Source organism: Neofelis nebulosa, chromosome 12 (assembly GCF_028018385.1).
Source record: "Neofelis nebulosa isolate mNeoNeb1 chromosome 12, mNeoNeb1.pri, whole genome shotgun sequence".
NCBI classification, from domain to species: Eukaryota; Metazoa; Chordata; class Mammalia; order Carnivora; family Felidae; genus Neofelis; species Neofelis nebulosa.
Window position 1 is genome coordinate 21876435 of NC_080793.1, and position 26496 is coordinate 21902930.

The following is a 26496-nucleotide window of genomic DNA, read 5'->3' on the forward strand; positions in this document are numbered from 1 at the left end:
GGGCTGATGGCTCGGAGCCTGGAGCCTGTTTCCGATTCTGTGTCTCCCTCTCTCTCTGCCCCTCCCCCGTTCATGCTCTGTCTCTCTCTGTCCCAAAAAAATATAAAAGACGTTGAGAAAAAAAATTAAAAAAAATAATAATTTTCAGTGAAACAGCTTATCTTTTCACCCTTATTACCATGACACCCATATGGAAAGATTTCTCAGACGCTCATTTCTCAGGAATGATTTAGAGCTACAAATGTCTATTTTAAAGGTATTCAGGATTAATTATACTCTCCCAAAACCAAAGATAATAATTTAGAAACCAGAAAAACAGTAATCCGAGGCATATACACAATCATCTACAAGGCCTTTCCAAATGGGCTCCCAGCTGCCCAGTGAAGAAATGCAAGTTGGAGAACCAGAGAGAAGGTCAGTCAGAACAATTTCACTCAGGGCATTAGCTCAGGAGCATAGCATATGGGCAAAGAACCGCTCAAAATGTCCTTACTTTTGCAAACCACGAAGAACATTACTTCTAGGAACGTGATATGAAAATAAAAAGCATTCAGAAGCCACACATACTGCTAAGTTTAAATAACTAAGTTATTTTAATAAAACAGACATAAAATATAGATTAAATTTTTTATTTTCAAAAATCTGGGGTAAACAGTCAAGCTGCACATACATAAACCAAACAACAACAACTTAAAACAAAACAAAACAAAACCCAGAACCTTGCAAACTGTTAACAGACTAATAGACTATCAGCTAGAGGGCTGGACTAGATGAACAGGAAAGTCTGTCTCACCTCTGACGTTCTATGACAGAAGACAGATGCCACATGTGCTTTCCCCCACGTGCACATGTGTGTGTGTGTGTGTACATGTACAGGCATGAGGGGGGATAATAAAAAGTTGAAAAGTGGTACATTAAAATCATTCAAGTTACTGACCATTTCTTATGTGATTCAGGATGATGTTTCCAGTGTTAAGAAATGATGGATATCCTCCTCTACACTAAGAAAAGAAAAACACATCCAGAATAGCGAAAACATTAGGACACAGCTTTGTTGTTATCATTTGGAACATACAGCCACATAGAAAATATTTAAAATGTTAAATAAAAGCACTGCGTTTCTCATTTAAGCAGTTACAGTGAACAGACTTTTGTCAGTCACAGCCGAGCAACAGGGGACCTTGGAAAAGGTTACACTTGGAACCTATCCAAAAGAGACTCTCTCCATCTGGAAGAGGTTTGCTGTGCTTCAGAATGGAAAACTAAGCAAACGCAAAACAACCTATTAACTATTCTATTGCTAAATTTAAAGCAAACATGCTTGTCGTGTTGAAAATTTAATTTAGAGTTTAAATTGCAAGGAAACTTGGGGCACAGATAAACCTTTATACTGTCAGGAAGGAACTGAGCATTAAGGCCAATGATACTCAACATTCCTGGGTCTTTTCAAGTCCTTCCAGTGCAAGCGAATGAAAAACCAAACCACACAACCCAGCTTCAGTTCTAACGTTGACATTAGACTCCAGAAGTAATTAATTAGCTTTTTTTTTTTTTAATGCTTCTATTCCCTTAGTACCTGAATTTAAAACTTCGAGCACAGCTAAAGAAATCACTCTCACTCCCCCAGGCCAGCTTCCTGCTGTTCCAACTGGACCACTCTTGTATTCGAAAACAAGATTTGTTTTCCCTGGTCTCATTTTAAAACACAGATATAGATTCCGTAATTTTCTAACTTGGCACCTGTTAGTTCTGAATTAGAGGAGCAGGGACAAGCACATGGGATCGCCACAACAAAGGTCTAGTTCAGGCTCTCAGACCCCAAAACAGAAGTGGGGACCCCTTTGCCTTTTCTCACTTAGAAGCAAAGGACTCTCTCAGAATAGTGTTTTAGGTGGTAGCAGAGGAAATTGAGGGCCATTTAAATTTTATTTGTAAGGAATGTATCTGAATTTTCTATTTATACTATAATGAACACTGCATTACTTCAGTAATAAAAATGAAAAAACACAATGCTGTCAAACGGCAATTATTTTCAGGTACATTTTCTTACATTAGGGAAGCCCATTCATGCGAGGACCTGGGGCACTTTCAGATATGTGGCTTCTAACCATGTTACCTATTTAAAAGCATATATTTCCTTCTTCTGGTGGGTAAATGATCTGATATTTAATACCCCAGAGTCCCTTGAAATTATATTAAGCAAAAATTGCTTTTTAAACCAAACTTTGTAGGCTAGAATAGTACATAGATGGTTTATTTCCTGAATGCTTGTCATAACTAAAAATCCTTTCTGCATCTTAACGTGTATCTAATTCCAAAATTCCACAATATTTCCCCTCAAAATTCCCTATAGTTTCCTGGCATTTGGTGCTATAGAATAGAAGGTTGAAGCCAGAAAGCTCTTTTGTTTTCTGAGAGGCAACTGGTGACTTTCTGGCTGGATATGCCTGCAGGATTCTTCATTCTCTGTCCTTGGTAGTTTGACATTTTTTGCCAGGACATGCTTAGGTACAGGTCTCTTTGGTTTTATTTTATTTTTTGACCAGGAATTCAGTGAGTCCTTTCTAGTTTTTCCATCAGGAAAGCAAAACTCAGGAATGTTAGCTAATGTTCTGTCTTCCAAATCCATTAATCTCTCCCCATTGTTTTCATCTCTTCTTTCTTTTGAAAGAACATTAGGAAGAAAATCTCAAGTCTGTCCTTCACATTATTGATTTGTGTTTCTAAGCTCAGTTGTGTTCTTTTCTGCTTCCAGCGCGGATTGTAATCTGATGTGTTTTAGCTTCCTTGAAATTCTTCTAAGCATTCTTCCTTTTCATTTTATTCTACCTCCTTTTTCTCTGAACCAGTCCCATTCTGACATAACTTGCTTCACAGAAGCAATTCTTCTGTTCTTTCAGTTACAACAAGAAGAGCCCTACACTTTTGTTTCTTGCAGGAGACCACTTTCATTTTCAAATGCTCTTGGAAGCTGTTTATCTCACCTGGTTCAGTCATTTTTTTTATATACCCCGTCTTGCTTTTTTTACTCTATACTCATCCTTAAATATGGTCGTCTCTTCCCAGATCCAGGACTTGCCTTTGGTTGTGCTATCTGTCCACACTGAGTGTTCTGTCAACACTCTTTTGTGGATACATGTGGTGGTGGGTAAGGAGATGTGCATACTTCCAAGTCCAATTTCAAGTTTAATGCTTTTCTATTGAAGTGGCATTCTTTTCCATCCTATTGCCTGGTTTCCTGGTTCTCTGAACCGATACTGTACGTGAAAAATCACAGTATTTGCATGTTCCGCTACTTAGTTGTATCTGTCCTCACCTAAAGGACATTTTTCACAGAATGTACCAGGCCTCTAAGAGATCTCTCTGCTTTCTGCTCACATTTTGGGCCTAGGGTTTGGAGTCGTGGACTGAATGAGGAGGAGGTGGGGCAGGGAGAAGGGTGGTGGGATGGAGAACCTTCACGGTCTGCTTCCTGGTTAAGAGGAAGGATCAGTCAGTTATTTTTCTGGCTCGGGAGACCTGATCCTGAGCAAGGAGGCAGGACATGGTTGGTGAAGAAAATGAGTTACTAGATATCTTTCAAATTTTTAAATTCACATTATGTCCATTTCATGACATGAAGCCAGAGAAAAAAGTGAGCTACAGCCTGGAAGATTTTCCCTCAATCCACCACCATATGCCTTATAAATTGTACCAATTCCTTCTAGATTCTAGAACTGAGATTTGGCCTTCTTTGGGGTCTCTATGAGTATTTCTTTGGGAAGTTAGGAGCTCAGTGGGGGCTTCTGACAGCCAGATGTCATTCTTCCAGATGCAGTTCAATAATTAATTTTTAAAAACCCAAATCTTCCCAGCTATGGTATGGAAGAAAGAGTTCTGGATTAATTTTCTAGTACTGAATCTACTTACTGTCTTGCTGATCTTCGATGGCCCCTTAAATATCTCTGGGCTTCAATTTCCTTATAGGTAAAATGAGGGAATTTGACTACATGATCTCAGAGGTACTTATAGCCTATTGTTTTTTAAGTCTCAAAACAGAAAATAAAAATGCCCTGATAAAGGAAAGAAGAATACAAAACAAAAGACTAAGGTAAGTATATTTTGCTATGAGGGTGCTTTACCTTAAGGATTATAAAAATCCTTTGACACCAAAATTAAAAAGCAAAAGTAAAAAACACGAGCATATAATTGTGACATAGGTTAGGTAGTTCTTTACATTTTATTCAGTGATAACAGTGTCAAAACAGGTGCAGTAAGTAAACTACTTGACTCTTATTAGAATAAACTGGCATGATCATCTGCCCTTTGGATTAGAGAATAGGTAATACGAGTTATTTATTGAATAAAGACAGAAACTTATCACTATGCAGAAAGTTCACAGAAAACCATCAGGCCTCCCAGGAACTACTGAATCATACTAATGACCAACAGATTAGTAAGAGAGTGCATACAAGGTGTGCCACAGTATGTCTTGAGAAATGAAGTATTCCCAAACAAACAGAAATTGTGTTTAATTTTTTAAAGGTTCTGTGATAAATGGACCTCTGTGGCCCTGAGGAAGACAGTTTTCTCTAATGGACTGAGCACTATATTTGAAGCCAGAAGACCCTGGGTCCAAACTTAATTTCTCCTTATTAGCTCTGTGACACTTTGGGAAATTTACTTAACTTCTCTGAGCCTTGGTTTCTCAATAAGTAACATGGGAATAATTAGACCTACCTTGCAGAGCTGTTGTGAGGTTAGATGAGAATATGAGGCAGCTGTCAGGAAGCACTTACCATAATGTTAGTCAAATGTGAACCTTCTAGAAACTTATTTGAACTGTAACAATAACTACAGTTAAATGCAAATTAATCATATCAGTTATATTGACTATAAAATATTTAGGAGCCCACTCTCATCTCAATGGGGGTCTATTTAAATGCTTTTAATAGTAATGTAAGCAATATGCATCCAATATAACCCAGTGATCTTTTTGTTTTGGTTTTAGTAAATATTTCCTGAAATTATTAACTTCCATATGAGCTGCATTAGATAAATAATAAAGCACTTTAATTGAGCATAGAAGTCTGATTCTGATCAACAACTAAACATGAGAAGCAACTCTGGTTTCCTTGGATCATAAAGAACTGGAAACACTCAAAATCATAACAAACTTTGCCAGAAGGAGGGGCAGCCTCCCATAAAGGAATTTTGGGAAATCCAGTGATGTCAGGAGTCAGGGATATGGAATACATAGGAATTCCCAGAGATAAGTTAATCACCCACATGCCCACATGGCGTCCTCCTCTCTCACAAAAGGAGCTCAGCCATAGGTCACCACCAATCTCTCCCTCCACTCATGGTTTTGCTAAGGTGATTAATCTATATGGGGGAAAGAAAACAACAAAGATTTTTCAGAACACTGACTAAATACAATTGAATGTTTTTCTCTTAATACAGAGCGTTAAACATCCAATCCCAAAGCAAAAACATTTAAAGATATATGTGAATTTGAATATCTGTGAATTGTTAACAGTTTCTAAATGTGCATGGGCCTTTACTTAGATGAAACTGGAGCTCACGTAGAGAAGATGAGGTAACTTTGAGGTCTTTGTTGTCTGCATTTATTGGTGCCTAAAGGTAATAGGTTACTAGCTCAACAAGGTTTAGCAATCCAGATGTCAGTAAAAGCAACAAAGTCATGCATGTTGATAAGCACAATATTTAAACATCCTGTTTCCTTTATTTAAGTAATTAAAGTGTGGCCAGCATTAGCCTAGACTGAGAAAAGCAATCAAATATTCTATTGCCTAGAAATAGCAAAAAATAATTTTAGAAGTTGTGAAAACTGAAAATTGAAGAAAACTGTTATTCTAGAAGAAAGTGTTCTGGTACAGCAAGAAACTTCTTAAAATTTAGGAGATTCACTGCATGACCTTGAGGAATTAGGAATCTTGCTTCCAAGTTTTGCCACTTCCTAACTATATGGGCTTGAGGAACTGTGATACTGTTCACGTTGGAGATGATCCATTGCAACAATCCCGCTTTATTATAGTTGATGGAAGTGAGACCAGAATTGCCAAGTGAGTGGTGAAGGAGCTCCCAATCAAGTCCTCTTCCTACTACAGAAAAGGGCTTCAGCTTCTAAATGAAGGTTATTTTGTCCAGATTCTCCCAATGACGGTCTATGAACACGCTGAGAGAGTGGTATAGTGCTTGATGCTTTTAATAAGGTCGAATTTAAATAAAAATGAAAGGAATAGAATTTCACATTTCTTCAAATACCATTTATCAGTTAGGGCAGATTAATACAGCATATAATCCAAGGAGAGCTGGGAAACGCCACACAACCAAGGAGACCATTTCGTTCACAACTTTGGTTAGGTTCTTCCATATTACTCCCCTTTGCAAACACACTAGACAATGCAAAAGCTTTCTCATAAAGCCTCTTAAGGCATCTCCATTCTTCACTAGTTTTTGCTTACAGCTGAGGTATCAGGGCTGGGCTGTGTTGGAGGTAGAATTTATGGGCATAAATGTGACCAGATTATCAGGTTTGGTTTCCTCTTCAAGTTTAACAGTTTAAAGGAGAGAGAATCTCCACAATGGAAGAAATAATTGATGTAATGCAGATTAGATGAATATTATTATTATTCTTACCAAAAATTGTAGCTAAAATAGCTAACGTACTGCATGCTTCCTATGCACCTAGTACCGTATTAAATAAAGCCTTTATGTTTAGCGGGATCATACCCTTCAAGCTGATTCCCTATCATCTCTGCTGGAATAAACTTCCAAGGGGAGGCCTGCTAGATTCTGGAGAGGAGGTACCTAGCAAGCAGGGCTCACTTAAGAGCAGATGCAGCAGGTGCTGGGGGCAAGAGTTCACCCAAAGCACTCAGTCCACAGGTACTCTCCTAATATCTGTAGCCCTACAGTTCCTGATGCAAAGCCAGAGGCAACTTGTGCTTCGATGAGCTTGTGAATTCCTGATATTCATTCCCACTTTTGAGAAAAATAAGTAAATAAAGGGAAGTGGAGAAAATGCCCTTAATCTCCCCGCTTCTTTTTCTTGGGATTCTCCTTTCTCCTGGCTTAGGGAAGAGGAGAAAATCATGGCATTCCCAGCGGGCATGATTTAGAGCTGGCTGGAAAGGCTGAATGCCAACTAGAACTAGCTACTCTGGCCCCACTTCAGATCCTCCGAGGATGGACGTGGCCGCATAAAGGAACGGGTGCTTTGCCATTTTAGCAGGTCTACCAAGTGTTACCACATATAAATTTAAAGTACGTGTTGCATACGCACACGTCTAACACAAATACATAACAAAGCACCTAGTACAATGTGTGGCACAGAGGAGCACTTGATATGTGTTTTCTTTCTCACTTTTGCGCTCCTCAAGGGAGGCATGTAATGCACGGCATTTATGATGCTGAGATACAATTCTTTCATTCCATCAGATAGCACTGAAGATTCCACCTCCTGATTTTTTGTTATAACCATTCACTTCAGAACGCTGGGGATTTATAACACATCAGATAGTGATAAGCAACAAATGTGAGGCAGAGGTGGTTATTCAGCTGATGAAAAGCCACTCTCAACAGAAAGATGACAACCTCTGGGTCAGTTATTGCTACTTACAGAAATGTTATAATCTGAAAAGATCCCGGAGATCCCTAATGGCGACTTCTTCTCAATTCTATTTAAAATAAAGATGGAGGTTTTATTCAATTAGGCTGTAGGCTGTGTCTGCCCAATAGTTCACATGGGTTATATTTCTGTTTAAGTGCAGAACTGACAGAAAATATGACCATCTGCCTTCCACGAACAAAATAGCCTTTGGGTGTTTAGCAAACTAAAGAAAACTGTACCTAATGTTTTGTGTCTCTTTTTAAGCAAACTCCTAAAATCACTATAGGAAATCACAACAGAACAGTACACAATATCAAGTCATAACACTGATTATTCAGTATTGCCTGTTATTTATATACACATGGAGACGTACCAAAATTAACCCATATTCAGGAAAGATCAACTAGTAAACAAAATTATAAATGTGCAGTTTAACTAAAAAGGGAAAAACATTAAACCTTAAGGCAGCATTGGCTGAGTCTTTTCTGGTAAGGGAAGTATTACATATTTCAATGACTGGTGAATGATATTTAAGAATGATTAATTAAAATAAATACTAAAATAATGTTTTGAAAAAGAAACAGGACTGATTTTAGGACTCTTATAAAATGAATTTATATTGGAATTTTAATTTTGGATTAGAAAGCACACGCAGGAGCATACTGGTATAAAGCTGTAGCAGTCTTTCCTCAAATACAAAATACAGGTTTCTGGAAATTATTATTAATTACCACTCTTTGGGCTCCTTTCTCAGTTATCATTCAGAGTCGTTATTAGAAAATTCTGCTGATGTTTCAGCAGCATGTGTTCAGGTTGAAGTTTACCTGAGTGAAATGATTTCAAGCTGCATTAATAGCCTGTCATCGTGCTCTGATCCTCACAACTACGTCCAAAATGCTGAGCCTGCTTACCTGGTAGGCTGCCTACGTCATCATGTCCCAAGCAGTGGTGCCAACCTCAAATGATGACATCTACTGTGGCTGAAAGAGTCATACTTTGAGAAACATATTTCAAAGCCTTTAATGAACACATTTTGGGGTTTTCTTTGCAGCTTGCCTTGTTGGATTTTCCTGGTTAAGCTGAAAAATTACCATTAGTTGTTTTACAGATCCAGTGCTAGATGCTGACAGAAACAACTGTGTGACACAAAGAACAGATTAAAGACAGTTCCAAAAAAAACGTTCGAATGAAAACAGCTTTCACGTGGTACTGAGAAATAAAACGTAGGCACTTCTGCTTCAGGAGGTTTTCTTATTTTGATCACAGATCGCTTTCCCAAGCCACTTTTTTTTTCCCACTACTGGAAATTCCCTCACGATACAAACCATCTAGTCCACCGGAAACCTTGCTCTCATAAACATCCTCTGGTGCATTAATCTTTTTCCATAAAATTAAAACTGCCTCCGTTGATGCAGGAATCAAGTTGCTCCTGTGCTGACAGCAGTGGGGGGCAGCCCCCCGCCTCTCTTATCAGCACTACTGAGTGCAGCCCCACCAGCTTCTAGCAACCAAAGCTGCTTGCTCTGCAGAACCAAGTCATCCATCAACAAGACACAGAGAGGAGTGTCGAGTGCAATTTTTCTCCTGGAAACAGTTAACATGTCTGCCTCTCTCCTTCCAGTTCCTTACTGTGAGTGTAATTCAACAAAGTATATATAGTCTTCATAACATTCTAAAGCTACTAGGCTACTGGGAGTTTTTTTAATGACTACTTAAACAGTCTCCTTTTTCTTCCTCTTTTTTTTTTTTTTTTTTTTTTTTTTTGACAAAAATCTGTGCTAAAAAGGCACTAGATAAGATGAACTTCCTCCACTTTTGTGTATGGAACAATTATACATTGTGTTAGATTCTATTATTTAACAAAGGTGACACACATTTGGATAAAATACCCTAATTACTCAGACCCATCTACTTTCAGTTAAAAAAAAGAACAAACCCAAAGTCAAAGAAACAGCAGGTCACACTGACAGAGACCAGCCTGACCTTGATGTCACAATTGTCCCCTGCCACCTTGGAGCTCTGGCCCTGGCTGCCTGAGGGAGCTCCCTCCCATCAGGGTAAGCAGGGCAGTGGCTTGGACCCAGGGAAGACTCACTGACAGCAACTGTGGGAGCCAAGTCTCCTAGAGACCTGAGTAAATGAGACAAAGGTGAAGTTCTCACAGTTTTCCAGCTTGACCTTCTTGGCTAAGTTTGGGACAATTCCCCGAAGAGAGCGCAGTCCCATCCTCTGTTCCTCATACCATACGCTGCCCATGTCTGTGGCCTCCTTCCTCGCTGTAAGGTAGAAAGGGGACTTGGCCTCCATTTGGGTGGGCGGCCGGTGGATGTACATATACTTGTAGAGGAGGCAGTAAGGGCACTGTTTGTGTCCCCGGGAATGCTCATGGTAGATTTTCCCATGACACACTCTAGTGGAACCACTCCGGCTCTCCCGCTTGACACTGTCTGTCCGGGCAAAATAGGGCTGGTTCTGTGGGTCTTTGAGCAGCTCAATGTCACCATACATCAGATCTGCATGCTCCTGCAGTGTCCGCATGTTCAGGTACTGGCTGTTGTACTTGACCACAGTGGACAAGAGAGTAATGGGGCTGTCATCCCCTAGACACCCTGCCTGCCACATCTCCTCCTCATCAGAAAGAGAAAAGTAGACAATATTGCGAGAACGAGCACCTGACATCCCTGCCTTGCTCAGCACCCACAGCTTCTCCTTGAGTTTCTTGGTGGAAGAGCTGAAGGTGCTGCTGGTGATGGAAAAGCCCACACCTGCATTCTTCAGGATGCGGTCCAGGCCCCGGCGGATGGCGTGCAGCGAGGTGGCCAGGAAGTCGGAGCCGTCACTCTTCTTAACGGTGACGTAAAAATTCTCGAGCAGCTCGTTCAACTTCGCCGCGGGGATCTCAAATGAGACAAACACTGAGGTTACATATTTGAGGACACCCAAAGAGTCAGACCCCTTCCTTCTCCTGATCCTCACCAGGGGCTGTATTGTGGACAAGACATTTTGTGGTCTCTAGAAGGTTGACTCCTCAGCATGAGACAGTGAAAGAACTTCAAGCAGAAGATCTTGGTTCCACACTTGTAAGCTAAGTGTTTCAAGCAGCAAAATGGGACATAATACTCAAGACCTACTCAAAGAATTACTGTAATGCTTAAATAAAGTAGGGGATGGGGGTGCCTGGGTGGCTCAGTCGGTTGAGCATCTGACTTCGGCTCAGGTCATGATCTCGCGGTCCATGAGTTTGAGCCCCATGTCGGGCTCTGTGCTGACAGCTCAGAGCCCGGAGCCTGCTTCGGATTCTGTGTCTCCCTCTCTCTCTGCCCCCCCCCCCCCACTCATGCTCGCTCTCTCTCTCTCTCTCTCTCTGTCAAAAATAAGTAAACATTAAAAAATAAAAAAAAATTAAGTAGGGGATGTGAAGTGGTTTGTAAACGGTGAAGAACACATATACACGTATATCTATATGAATATTCATATGTATACTAGTTACTGTTATTGGCCTTTGTAACTTTCACTATTCTGTTCCTCTCTGGAAGCCCCTTTTTCTCCAGAAGCCCCTTCTTCTCTTTTCTAGCAAATCATTTCCTTCTCTCTCCTTTGGGAAAATTCAACCATTCTTTCTGAAGAATTTGTGAACTAAATTTACAGACTGAATCATCCAGCATTAATTTCCTCAAAATCTGCACATACGATTGGGTCCTGCTGGCACTAAACACTGGGCCATTAGGGAAAGGCGATGGGCATGTCTGGGCTGCAGAGCAAGTTAATGACCTTGATTCTTCACTTGAACATATCTGAATAGGTCCAGAAATATCACTGGCTTAATGACCCATAGGGTTGCAATATCAATACTTCTTCAAAAAACATGAAAAGCTTAATGACTGCACTGACAATTAGAGAGAGCTTCTCAGTTGGATGTGGTAGGAGAAGAAGGAAGCCTGGCCAGTAAGACAGCTTTATTTTCAAGAAGGAGCTAGACAGAGAAAACCAGACTTTGCTCATAGTCATTTCAGGCCGACTACACATTCTAGGACAAAAGAAAGTCTCAACAGAAAACTTTTTAAAAGTAGAAACCGTACAGGTAACACTCATTCTTCTAATAGTCCTTGGGTCAAAGAGAAAATAAAAAGTGAGTTAGAGATTAAAAATGAACCAAACTGAAAACATTCCATATCAAAATGCATGAGATTTGCTAAATACACTCTCATAACATCATACTCTTGAATGACTTTGTTAGAAAATTGTCCTGAAAATAAGCAAACTGATTATTTAGCTGAAAAAGCTAGAGAAAGTAAACCAAATGAAAAAATAATAGAGCGAATCATGGGGTACCTGGGTGGCTTAGTCGGTTAAGTATCCGACTCTTGATCTCAGATCCAGTCTTAATCTCAGGGTTATGAGTTCAAGCCCTGCACTGTGCTCACACTGGACATGAAGCCTACTTTAAAAAAAATAGAGGGGTGCCTGGGTGGCTCAGTCAGTTAAGCCTCTGACTCTTGATTTTGGCTCCAGTCATGATCTCATGGTTCAGGGAACTGAACCCCATGTTGGGCTCTGGGCTGATGGTGTGGAACCTGCTTGGGATTCCCTCTCTTTCCCTCTCTCTCTGCCCCTTCCCTGCTTGCTCTCTCTCTCTCTCAAAAATAAACTTAAAAAAACAATAGCGTGAATCAATAAAAAATAAAACATAAATTAATGAACTAGAAAAGATATAAATTGGGATAGATTAAAAAGTGAAAATATGTAGGGGTGCCTAGCTGGCTCAGTTGGAAGAGCATTCAACTCTTGATCTCCAGGTTGTGTTTGACCTCCATGTTGGGTGTAGAGACTACTTAAATAAATTTTTTAAAAAGCTTAAAAAATGAAAATATGAGGTAACTGGGTGGCTCAGTCGGTCAAGCCACTGAGCTCAGGTCATGATCTCATGGTTCATGGGTTCAAGCCCACAAAGGGCTATCCGCTGTCAGCATCAAGCAGACTTTGGATCCTCTGTTCCCCTCTTTCTCTGCCCCTCCCCCACTTGCATGCTCACTCTCTCTCCCTCTCAAAAATAAACATATTTTAAAAATTGAAACTATGTAATCTTTGGAGAGACCTACTTTGACAAACTTCTAGTGGTTGTGACAGCAAGAAAGAGAAAGAAGAAGAAAGGAAATATACATTTAAATAACATTAGGAATGAGAAAGACAGTAAACTATAGAAAATGAATCAATAATATGAAAGAACATTATATACTTTGTACATATTAACTTGAAAATCTAGGTAACCTGAATAATTTTCTAGCAAAATGCAAATTACCAAAGTTAGTTCAATAGGAGGTAAAAGATCTGAAGAGCCCCCAAAATATGGTGAATGATGGTCAGGGATGTATATCACTCCTAAGGAGTTGGCTTTATGGAGTCTATTCAGCTTTTGCATTTAAACAGTTTTGGAGCATAGGAAAAAGAAAGTTTCTTCATTTTTTTCTACTCCAAATCTAGCAGATATATAATAAAAAGTGTATGAATATAAAGGTAAACAGACAATGTTTGTTTTGCACAGTGCCAGGTTAAAGTAAGGCATGTTTAAAGTGTGCATGTTAGAACCGTGCAAAGCGAGAACAAGGCTCCAACACACGGCTCTGATATGCACGAGCAGCAATTAACATGGTACCATGGAAAACAAGGGCTGCCTCTATTATAAAATCAGATTCAGAACTGCAGGAAAGCAATACTACATCAAGACAAGTAGGGATTGTTGCAGAGTGTAAACATGATTCGGTCTTAATAAACATGTTAATATCATTGACTTACTCATAGAGAAAGTAACATGGACTTGCTGAGTACTGAAAAATGACTTGAAAGTATGATATCCATTTGAAATTTTCTTTTTTTTTTTTTGTTTATTTATTTTTGAGAGAGAGAGACAGAGCGTGAGCGGGGGAGGGCCAGAGAGAGGGAGACACAGAATCCGAAGCAGGCTCCAGGCTCTGAGCTGTCAGCACAGAGCCCCACACAGGGCTCGAACCACGAACCATGAGAACATGACCTGAGCCGAAGTCAGACGCCCAACCAACTGAGCCACCCAGGCGCCCCTCCATTTGAAATTTTTAAGAATTCAAATTAAATTTAGATTGGAAGAAAAAAAATCCAATCCTCTTACTATGATGAAGAGTATTTTACAGACCAGAACTATAAATATTATACCTACGATGGAAATGTTAGAAATTTTTTTTTTATAATGTCAGGAATAGGATGAGCTTGCTGAATATAATTACTGTTATATAACACACTGTTCTGGAGGTCCTAGCCAACCAGGCAAGACAAGAAAAAAAATGACACACACACACACACACACACACACACACACACACACACACACGTGTGTGTATGTATATGTGTATACTAAAGGAAGACGATAAAAATATAATTGTTTTCTGATAATCTGATTGTTGGTCTAGGAAATTTCCAAGAGATTCAGCTGAAAAGCCATCAGTGGGATAGTTATATGCAAAACATAAAAATGCAACAGCTTTCTTACATACCAGTAAAAACCAGTTAAAACAACTATGACTCCCAAACTTAACTGGTTTCAGATTTTTATGTTGTCACTTGCAACTCCCTACTTGCAGGTGTTAACCTCTCTTTGTATTAGTTGGGATTCCTTTGGTTGCAAGAGATAAGCCAAATTTGAACAAGCCTCAGCAGGGATGTCAGCATTAGTGGTCTCCAAGACCATCGGGACTCTTCTCCCATCTCCGCTTCTCTGTGTAGAGTGGCTTTCTTTATATAGCGTACAACATAACCCCCCAGCACTCCCTAAGGTTTGCATCTTACAGCTTCAGGTACTGGCAATGTTCCAACTCTTATTTTCAACAGAAAAAAATCTAAAGAAAGGATTCTGGTTGGCCCACTCCTGTTCCAAACATCCAACCAAAAGGTAGGCTGTTGTACTAACATGATGGCTTCTTCAGTAACAAATGGGACTAGAGGAATGGCTCCTTAATAAGGGATGTTGAGAAAAAAGTCTTTTGCCTGTAGTACTTAAAAACAACACAAGACACGACAAGAAACCAACCAACCTCTGATAGCTTCCTGTTGCCCTTAGACTAAATTTCAAACTGTTCACCTTGTAAGCAAGTCTTTACATAATTTGCTTTCACCCTCTGGTACACTGGTTGCAAAGACAGCCACAACTGCTCCCCTCCCTGTTCCCACCCCTCTCTGCAATGCTGCTCCTCCCATCAAGGGGTGGAATCTATTTTTCCCATCCTTGGAATCTGGGCTGGCCATGACTTCTCTTGACCAAAGAACATGGCAAAAGTTAACTGTGTGTGAATTCCAAACTTAGGCCTCAAGAGATGCTGCTTTCATCTGCTTTGGTCTTATAGGTTCCAACAGGTTGTGCTTTCATCAGCTTAGTACATAATGTTACCAAGTGAGGAAGCCCAGTTAGACCATGTAACATGTGAAGCAGAGACAAGCTGTCTCCCATCTAATACCCTGCACCCACATGTTAGATACTCCAAGTGACCAGTAGAAGAACTACCCAGCTAAGAACAACCCATAGAATCATGAGCAAATAAAATGTATGTTGCTTTAAGCCACTAAGCTTTTGAGTGGTTTGTTATGCAGCTATCATTAACTGGTACACATACTATTTCTCTAGCCTAATCTGCTGTTTTCTCTGTATATTATTTTCCAGCCTCACTGAACTCTGTGCCATTCACAGGAACCATCAGGTACTCTTACGCCTCTAAGTCTTTGCACTCTACTTCCTATGTCCAGAATGCCTTTTTCTTCTAACCTTCTCTATTTGGAAAATCTCTCTTATTTCAGATCTAGCTCAAATTCTGCTGTCTACATAAAGGCTTTTCCAGCTTCCCTAAGCAAAGTTACTCTCTCACCTAGGATCCCACAACACTTAATTTAATTTTTTATTATGGCCTTCTCCATATTTCAGAGCTTCTTATCTATTTTTATGTCTGCTTCTCAAAATGGACTGAGAGCTCCTTGAAGGCAAGAATGACATCTTATAGGGGGCGCCTGGGTGGCGCAGTCGGTTAAGCGTCCGACTTCAGCCAGGTCACGATCTCGCGGTCCGTGAGTTCGAGCCCCGCGTCAGGCTCTGGGCTGATGGCTCGGAGCCTGGAGCCTGTTTCCGATTCTGTGTCTCCCTCTCTCTCTGCCCCTCCCCTGTTCATGCTCTGTCTCTCTCTGTCCCAAAAATAAATAAAATTGATACCTTTAAAAAAAAAAAAAAAAAAAAAGAATGACATCTTATACATGACCAGGTCTTCAACACACAGCAGAACACCTGCAATACATCAGTGATCCACAATGAACTGATAAACACAGTTAAGTCAATGAATTTACCTCACAGTCAGGACAGCCAAACTGACTTAAGATGCAGAATGTTTTTCTTGATTTACATAGAATACCACAGATTACAAAGTAAAACCACAGCAAAAGCAATTCCTGGAGAAATGTCAAGTCATACAACTTATATTGTTACTTTTGGGGAATGTCTCAAATCCCTCTGTGGATAATCTTACCTAGGAGGATGAAAAAAGTGGAGAAATGTTTATGAACTACAAGTACTCTTCTAGGAAAATAAAATGAATCCTGAAGTAACCATTGCTGACAACAAAAATTTACTTCATTTTTGCAGTTACCAAATTTTAATTTATTCAGAAAGATAAGTGTGGAACTTCAAGATGCTCTATTTTCCAATGAGTGAGTCTAGATCACTGAAATAGCAACCTTGAGGGAGATGGGTCAGGGAGGATCAGATCACACCTGTGAAAATAACTTGCATGAAAAATACTATGTGAAACTCACACAGTAGGCAACAGAGTGAGACTGGAGGGTACACCCCACTTATTTAGATGATATTTTGAAGTCTGATTTGACTCCTTGCTTTCTCCCTTGAACAAACAACTAAATTTGAGGCTCACCAGTTACCAAATCATGATCAAGAGCTGTTACCTACCTTGTCTGCTGTCAGCTATAACTATCTTTAAAGACACATCTAGATTAAAAATATCTTGGGGTACCTTGGTGGCTCAATCGCCTGAGTGTCTGACTCTTGATTCCAACTCAGGTCATGATCTTGCGATTTGTGGGTTTGATCACCGTGTCGGGCTCTGTGCTGCTTGGGATTCTTTCTGCCTGTCTCTCTGCCCCCTCTCCCATGCATGTGCGTGCACTCTCCCTCTCTTAAAATAAGCAAATTTGCTTAAAATAAGCACATATATACATATATATACACACACATTGAGACCAAGAAGGTGAGACTAAAGAATATGGATTTTGGATGCCACAATTCCTTCTTTTTATTAAATATTGGCTAATCCTTTAAGATACTGGCCTCTTTCTTAAGTTATTAAAAATGTTTATTTTGAGTGGCCCATGTGAATAGATTACAGAGGACTGAAATACATCTTCTTTCTCACCCATTATTCCTCTAGCTAACACAGGGGACACTAAGAAATACCAGCGCAGGGGTGATAAGGCACACTGTACCAGACAGATGGGACATTTTCTTCACCTGGGTTGCAAAACTTATCTAATCCTTAGAGAGTGTGGAGAAATTAGGTTCTTTTCAGGGATTCCTGCATGGAAATGTAAAGGTTCCCAGTAAGAGACAACTGTCTTCATAGTGGCTTCACAAAGTTTAAAAGACAAGACCCTTGAGCCTAGAAAAGTTTAGTAGGGATGAAGAAATTGCGATGGGGTATGTGAGAACAGTGAATTTTAAAATTATTAATAAAGGTGAAGTGGTTATATTTTACTGATTTTTTATTATGGTAAAATACATACAACATTTACCATCTTAACCATATATAATTATACAATGCAGTGGCATTAAGTACATTTGTAACATTGCACAACACTACCACTATTCATTTCCAGAACTTCTTCATCATTCCAAACTGTACTCATTCGACAATAACTCCACACTTCCTCCTCCCCCAGCCCCGGGTAACCTCTATCATACCTTCCATCTTTATGACCTTGCTTCTTCTAGATATCTTACATAAATGGAATAATACATACTTGTCCTTTTGTTTCTGACTTTTTTCAGTTAGTATAACATTTTCTAGGTTCATTCACGCTATAAGCATCTGTCAGTACTTCACTTCTCTTTATTGCCAAATAATATTCCATCGTATGGATATGCCACATTTTATCTATTCATCTGCTCATGCCATTTGGGTTACTCCTACGTTTTGGCTATTGTGAATAAGGCTACAAAAAGTATGCTTGAACTCAGATTTTTCACAGATATATATGTTTTTAATTTTCTGGATATATGCATAGGAGTGGAATTGCTGGGTGAAAGAGTAACTCTATGTTCAAAAACTTGTGGGGAAATGCCAGATTGTTTCCAAAGGAGCTATACCATTTTATATTCCCACCAGAAGTGTAAGAGGCTTCCAATTTCTCTACATCTGCACCAACACTTGTTATTATCTTTTTACCAAATGTTATTATTATAGTCTTTCTATTGGATGTGAAATGGAATCTCATGTGGTTTTGATTTGCATTTCCTTGATGTCTAATGAAGTTGAGTGTTTTTTCATGTGCTCATTGGCCATTTGTTTACCTTTTTTTTTTTTTTTTTTTTTTTTGCTTATCTTCTTTATGATAACTGTTTAATGTCTTGTCTAATTCTAAAATCTGTTAGATCTGGGTTGGTTTTGATTGATTCATTCTTTTAAGGGGTATGTTCTTGCTTCTTTGCATGTCCAATAATTTTTGACAGACATTGTGAATTTTATTTCTTTGGTTCTGTATATATTTATGTTCCTATAAATATTCTTAAGCTTTGTTCTGGGACACAGTTAAGTTACTTGAAAAATCATTCAATCCTTCTATGTCTTGCCTTTTTTTTTTTTACTTAAAAAATTGTGATATAAATGACACATAACACTATATTAGTTTCAGATGTACAACACAATGATTCAATGTTTGTATATACTGAAAAATGATTACCATAGTCTAGCTAACATCCATCATCACACATAGTTAAATTTTTTGTATTGTAATGGGAACTTTTAAGATCTACTCTCTTAGCAACTTTCAAATATACAATACAGTGTTATCAACTATTGTCACCAAATTGTACATCATATTCCCACAACTTATTTATTTTATAACTGGAAGTTTAAACCTTTTGACCACCTTCCCCATTTTACTCTCCTTCCCAATGCCCCTCCCCACCACCTCCAGCAAACACATTCTTTTCTATTTGTCTATGAGTTTGGGTGTTTTGTTGTTGTTGTTGTTGTTGTTGTTGTTGTTGTTGTTGTTTTGTTTTGCTTTTAGATTCCACATATAAGTGAGATCTTAAGGCATTTGTCTTTCTCTGTCTGACTTACTTCACCTAGCATAATGCCCTCTGGGTCCATTCATGTTGTTGCAAATGACAGGATTTCCTTCTTTTTTATAGCTGAGTAATATCCCATTGTGTATATATGCACCACATTTTTTTTTTATCCATTCATCCATTGATGGACACTTAGGTTGCTTCCATGTCTCGGCTATTGTAAATAATGGTGCAATGAACATGAGGGTGCCTAAATCTTTTTGTTTTTGTTTCCTTCAGATACCCGGAAGTGGAATTGATGGATCATATGGTAATTCCATTTTTAATGTCTTGAGGAACCTCTATTCTGTTTCCCATAGTGGCTACACTAATTTACATTCCAACAATAAAGCACAAGGGTTCCCTTTCCACATTCTCACTAACACCTGTTATTTCCTGTCTTTTTGATATTAGCCATTCTGACAGGTATGAGGTGGTATCTCATTGTGGTTTTGATTTGCATTTCCCTGATGATTAGTGATGCTAGCACCTTTTCATGCACCTGGGTCTAGCTTTTAAGATTTGTTGGGTGGGATTAGAACAGAGCTTGGTCTGGAGCGAACTATTCTCTACATCTGATACAAGACCTTTCTCAGTACTCTCATTTGTTACCTTTCTCTAAAGGATTTGTTGCTATCTGTTCTGTTGAAAACACTTTGTTGCACATATTGTGCTCAGTTTTCTGGTTGTTATAGCAGGTGGATAATTTTGGGCCCTTTTCCTCTTATGGCCACAAGTGGAAATTTTTCGTTATTTTCAAATCTGCTGGATTATTTTGATTAGTATGTTGTTGCTTGCTCATTTTTATAATTCTTATCATTTCTGTAAATATTTCATATATATTAGTCTATAATCTACTGCCTAAAGTCCTTGGTGTCTAAATCTATTGCTTGCTGTGTCTATGCAACCTCATCCATAGTGATCTGTTTCCTTGAGTGGCTGGTGTTTTGTTTTTGTTTTTTTTTAACTGCTTATTTTTGACAGAGGGAGTGTGAGACAGGGAGTGGCAAAAAGAGAGGGAGACAGAGAATCTAAAGCAGGCTCTCTGCTGTCAGCATAGAGCCCACTGTGGAGCTCGAACCCATGAACTGTGAGATCATGCCCTAAGAAGAAGTTGGTTGCTTAACTGACTGAGCCACCTAGGCACCCCTCCTCCCCCTAACCTTTATTAATGAACACATATTTAGCTGACTTTAATCTGCAAAAAAACTAAACCCCTACCTTTTGGGTGTTTCACTTCAAAGATTATTAGCATATGACTCGGTGAGGAGACAAATGTAGGGCCTAGAACCTCTTAAGGCTCCTTTCAGTGTCCTCTCCTAAATCCAGGATTCTTCAGTGATGTATCTGTCTCTTCTCTTCCTTAATGATGTTATACATCTAAACCCTCAGGAGAACCCTGCCTTTCATATGTGCTACTGCTCACTGCTCACTGCTCCAGTTCCAGCTGTCTTGTGTGTGTGTGTGTGTGTGTGTGTGTGTGTGTGTGTGTGTGTCCGAGTGTGTGCATGTGCACATGCACACTGTGGATGTTTCCTCTCCTTTTTGCAAGTAGAGCAGAAAGGCCCCTCACAGTATCTATAGCACCATGCTGTCAGAAGTAGAAACCTGGAGGGGTGCCTGGGTGGCTCAGGCAGTTAATCGACCGACTATTCATCTCAGCTCAGGTCATGATCTCATGGTTTGTGAGATGGAGCCTCACGCTGGGCTCTGCACTGACAACATAGAGCCCACTTGGGATTCTCTCTGCCCCTCCCCTGTGCACACACAATCTTGCTCTCTTTCTCTCTCTCAAAATAAATAAATAAGCATTAAAAAATAAAGAAGTAGAAACCTGGATTTCTTATTTCATCTATTGTTGGTGCCCTAAACACAATATCTGAACTTGGAGATGTCACCGGCCTTGGGCTTCAGTTATGACCTCTGTGTGCAAGACCTTTAAATCTATACTTCCAGCTTTAACATCTCTCCCATGTTTGTTTGTGTGCGTGCATGTGTGTGTGTGTGTATTTTTTTTAATTTAATTTTTTAAGTAAGCTCTAGGCCCAATGTGGAGATTGAACTCATGACCCCGAGATCAAGAGTTATATACTCTACTGACTGAGCCAGCCAGGTGCCCCCTTTTCTCCCACGTTTTAATTCCCACATTCCCAACTGTTTATTGGACATGTCCATCTGGATAGCTGTCTGATTTAGACTCAGTATATCCAAATCAAAACACGCCTTTCTCTTCTGTCTCTATATGTCCAAAAATGTTTCCTTCACATTCACAAATCTCAAACGTTTCAAGTTGGAAGAGTAAGTTTTAAGAGCTCATTTTACAACTAGGGAAATTGAGGACCAAGGATACTAAATAAATTTTTGTTTATCACTTCCAATTAATTTTTCCCAAATATCTCTTTCATTATGTTATTCCCTGTTAAGGAAACTTCAGTGATTTTCCTTTAGCCTAACCCTTTAGATCGTACAGTCACAGCATTTCCCTCTTGTGACAGTCTCTTCCCAGTTGCCACTGCAATAATCCTTCAGATAAACTCACTCCTTAAAACAAAAACAAAACAAAACTTCAAGGGCATCCCAATATTCATAAGATTTTAGTTTGGCATTTAAAGGTTTATCAAAATCTTGTTTTAGAGTCCACTATCCCCATACGCGAAGTCTATCCTCCAAATCTTTTTCTTTCTTTCTCATGTCACTCAGCCTAAAAGACTCTTCTTCATCTAATTCTAGTGAAATTCCAACTCTCCTTCAAAACACAGCTTTAACTATCAACTCCTTCACTAGTCTCATCAGACTGAAATTAATTTATCCGCCTGAATTGTTTTTTTGGCATTTCTGACCTGTAAATTCACAGAACACTTACTAAATTCTGCTTTGTACTGTGCATTTTTTTCTTTCGATTTCATGTTCTTCCCAAGCTTCCTTAAGCAAAAAGCAAGTGTTTGGTGTTCCCCACAATGCTTAACACAATGCCTGGCACTCGGAAGCTGTGAAGCTGGCTGAAAGAAGAAGTATACTCAAGAGTTTCTTACCTTGGTGATGTCTGTGTGATCTTTGAGCCCGTTGGTCATGCACCAATATCGCCACACATTCAGGGCATACCGCGTGGCTTTGGTAGTATTTGGGCTCACGGCACTGGTACACAGATCATTCAAGTCATCATTAATATTAAATACAGGAAATTTGTTGAGCTTAGTAGAATAGGCTAGAAACAAAAACAACAAAAGGCATTAAAATAATTTGCCATTCCTTTCTTTAGAGAATTATATCTTGGGATCACGTTCAATAACAAATCTAAGAGGTAACACTTTAAAAATGAAATTTCTATGAAGTAGACGTATTAGAATAAATAAAGTAGGGAACAATATTTCTAGCATAGAATTAAGGCAGTAAACTTGCCTTTGGCCCTAGTATTTTTGCCATATATATCAACTGATACACCAATGCAGGCATTCCAGTAACAGAAAGAAAAAAATGAATGCAGAAAAACAAAGAATGTTCTAGCTAAAATTTTCACTGGAAAGAAAAAAAGGCATTCATATGAACAACAACAACAAAATAGAAGGAAGTAAGGGAAGGCAAGTTACACATCCTTTCTCTTGACCCTCAGTGCAGGTAGAGTCGTTATTTCTCTGTAATATAGTGTCTTATGTGCCATCCTGGACAACCTTGAATTAAATGGTGTTGGCATAGTTCTTTAATTCTTTTCACAAATGAACAAAGAGATATTTAAACCCTGACTCCACAATCCATCAGCTACCTTAGAATCAGAAAAGAAGGTAAAGTGAGAATAACTTTAGGGGAAAGAAGAGATAACTGCCAGAGGGCCTCACAGCATCTCAGAGGAGAAGGAACAGATTTTAAATTGCAATTGTCAAACTATGTCAGATGAAACTGGTCTTCCTCAAGGTGTCCACTTTAATTGTTGGCTACCAAAGAGATAATCAAGTCCATAACCATTAGACCTTTCTTTATACTCTGTGATCTACTAAAACCAAGCTTAAATTGTTTAAACTGTTGTCTTTGAATAGAAAAAAAAAATCAAGGTAGACCACCTTAAAATGAAAGCAATGCCAACCTGTAGTTTATCTAATGGTTCTGATCCTCTTTGGAATGTTTCTATGTTCAAACAAGGTGCTAAGAGGCTGAGAAACAGCAAAATGGAAAGTTAGTGCAATTACCAAGGTGATCTGCAGATTGGTTCCATTTTGCCTAACTCACCTCACCTTTCACTGTTCCCACTGAGGAACTCCCAACCACCAGCTCCTGCTATCCCCAGCATCCACTTGAGCCCAGGACACCACACCAACCTTCCCTACCCGAAGCCAAGAAATCTCCCCATGGTCTTCGTGCCAAATAGTGTCTTTTCTCCCATTTCTAATTCCAAGCTCACTTCTACATAACCTTCTTCACATGAACCCAACTCCTTATTCTCTCCAGTATGTGTCTCACATTTGCTTTATTATTCCTTAGAACTGTGATGTAATTGTGTCCAGAAGATCTCCAGTTGGTTTGTATTGCTCCTTAAGACTGTGTTCTTCACCCTTTGAGTTTGCTGTTGAACTGCTGAACACATAATCTACTTTAATAGATGCTTTTAGCAAGAGAGGAAGAAACAGTGCTAGAAATGTTATCCAAAGTGACTGAATCATGTAAGCATATTCTTCTCACCACCCTCATAAACTGAAATCATTCATATTGTTTTTGGGCCTTGCTTGATATTAATGAAAGGATTCTAGCACAAAATTTATTACTATTACATCTAGTATTAATTGAATGCTTACTATATGCCAAGAGTTATATAAATGATCTGTAATCACTAAGCAATTGTGTTGTTATACTTATTTTACAGATAAGGAAACTAAGTCACCTCATACATTTAGTAACTTCATACATCACTCATCCAATATTTACCAAGGTGCCCTCTCTGTGCCAGACCCTGGGCTGTCCCAAGTCATGGAGTTAGCAAGTGCCAGAGCTAGGGTATGGACCTGGATCCCACTGACTCTGTGCTCTGGCTGCCACAGCAAAGGCAGCATGTACTACACAGATAAAGTTCCCAGTACAGAATACAATTTAGATATTAGCCACTTATGAAAAGCATATCCTGGCCCCCAACATATACTCGTATTAGCCTTCAGTGAGGAGAACTAAGTCCGATTTATTTACACAACCACTACAGTTTCACTATGTTTATTATTATTTTTTTAGTGTTTATTTATTTTTGAGAGACAGAGAGATACAGAGCGTGAGCAGGGGAGGGGCAGAGAGGGAGAGGAAGACACAGAATCAGAAGCAGGCTCCAGGCTCTGAGCTGACAGCCGAGAGCCTAATGCAGGGCTCGAACCCATGAACCGCAAGATCATGACCTGAGCCAAAGTCGGATGCTTAACTGACTGAGCCACCCTGGTGCCCCTGTTTGTTTATTTATTTATTTATTTATTTATTTATTTATTTATTGTTAGTAACCAGAACACAGGATGTATTTGCAACACAGCCCAGTCCCTATCATTTCAGTACAGTACAGGAGCAGAAAAAAGTCACACTGCAAGATAGGAGGTTTAATTATTACATGAAAAAATTACATGGCTTTAAATAATTTCATTTTTATCATAGGATAGAGACCGTATACTGAAAATGGAAAACAAAATCCTAGTACATACAGAAACAGTAAAGAATGCTTGTATGGTTACATAAAGGGAAATAAATTGTGTGAAAATGATTAAATGACATATATGTTTCTTTCATAAGTGTATTTAAGGATTAAATTAAACTTACTTAATAAGCTGCTCTTTGAAAATTCTGAGTAGAAGTGGCAGAGCTATGGCGTCGAGGGCATTTTTAGGAGACCGTATGATGGAGAAACAAACAAAAGTAAGAACTTATAACTGAATACGGAACAAAGAGGGGACCACTAAAGAAGGATTTGAATTCTCCTTCCATTGGAGAATAGGCAAACTCTGAGCTCAAAGCTAGGGAGAGCTGGCCATTGGAGGGGGAGTGGGCCATGGGGTCAGGTACTCACTCTAAGGACGGCCAGATCTGAACAACTGCCCTGGCTCTCTACGCGTGGCTACCACATACATCGTGTACAGCATAGATGTTGGCAAGCACAGTGTGTAATGTGAGGGAAATCACTGTGAAAGACTATCCTCAGAGTCAGAGAGAGAAGGGGCCTTGCCTCGGGAAACCTGAGGCAGCCCCACTGGACACAGGGAAGGAAAAACAAAAAGCAACTGCAAAAAAGCAAAAAATCCCTGAATGCATGCATGCCCTGTCTTAGGTAGCACCTTCCCTGTGTCTACATTTGCAAGTTCCTGGCTTCCCAGCTTGCTTTCAGCTTATACACCCTGAAGGGACGCCTATTCATGGGACTTCTTTGTCCATTCATTATAGCTGGGTGAAGTCCACTTGCAAAACCCTGTGTTCAACTATTAGCTGCAAAAGTGAGCTCTGTCCAGATATATCAAACAGGAACACTTAACAATGTCTAAGGAAATCCCTGTGAGCTGGCAGCAATGATACATCTAGACTTTCATTTTAAAATGTGAGCACACAAGCATTACTTGGCAACTGGGGAAAACCAGTAGCATGAAAGTAACCAAGTTTCACAAGCAGATCAACGGGATCCACATTCCCACTCTCCCGCAGTGTTAATTCAGAAAACCAAAGAAAAAGTTTAAAAGATCACAAATGTATCATTACATAAACCTGAGAGCATAATGCATCCTTAAGACAATGACAGCTTTCATTGGAAAAGAAAAAATAGGAGAACAAGAAAGACCGTAGAAATTGAAAATGATTGACAAAATAATATTTTAAAAATATGTGATAGAAGAACTGTGTATTTGGGGCGCCTGGGTGGCTCAGTCGGTTGAGCGTCCGACTTCGGCTCGGGTCATGATTTCACAGTCCGTGGGTTCGAGCCCCGCGTCGGCCTCTGTGCTGACAGCTCAGAGCCTGGAGCCTGTTTCAGATTCTGTGTCTCCCTCTTTCTCTGACCCTCCCCTGTTCATGCTCTCTCTCTCTCTGTCTCAAAAATAAATAAAATGTTAAAAAAAAAAAATTAAAAAAAAAAAAAGAACTGTGTATTTGAATGAACACTGCTAAAAGACAAATTAGTGATATGGAAGGAATTTCCCCTGAAGGGCAAGCAAAATCATAACAGTTTTTAAATTATGAGGGTGGGTTAAGAGGGGTGGGAGACTGATACAGAAGATTCAGAATCCATCTGATAAGAGTTCAAAAGAAAAAATTGAGAAGATAGAATACAATAAATAGTCAAAGAAATAATATATGAAAAGTTCCATTAATCAAAGAGATTTTAATCTTTAGGATGTTAAAGCTCATGAACTGTCAAACAGACATACTGAAGAAGACACATATATAAACATATCTTAGTGAAATTTCCAAGGTCTATGAACAAAAAGAAAATTCTGTGATCTTTCTACTAAGAGGGGTAGCGGGGAGCCATTAACAGTAACATGAATCAGATTTCTCATCTGTGACACCCCATGCTACAATATAATGA

The 26496-nt window shown here is 39.3% G+C and overlaps 1 protein-coding gene across 3 annotated transcripts in view; it reads right to left on the reverse strand.

Annotated features, from left to right (window-relative positions):
• Positions 1 to 613: 613 nt before the first annotated feature.
• KIAA1958 (KIAA1958 ortholog) overlaps positions 614 to 26496 on the reverse strand; it is a 161011-nt gene continuing 135128 nt past the window's right edge. For 2 of the 3 annotated variants that reach the window (XM_058694511.1, XM_058694512.1), the window contains 2 exons: positions 21998 to 22170; positions 614 to 10513 (listed from right to left, as the gene is read on the reverse strand). In XM_058694511.1, coding sequence (XP_058550494.1) covers positions 9707 to 10513; positions 21998 to 22170 — 980 coding nt within the window. In that variant the 3' untranslated portion in view covers positions 614 to 9706. The remainder of the gene's footprint in view (positions 10514 to 21997; positions 22171 to 26496) is intronic. The other variant, XR_009251476.1, reaches the window with a different exon arrangement.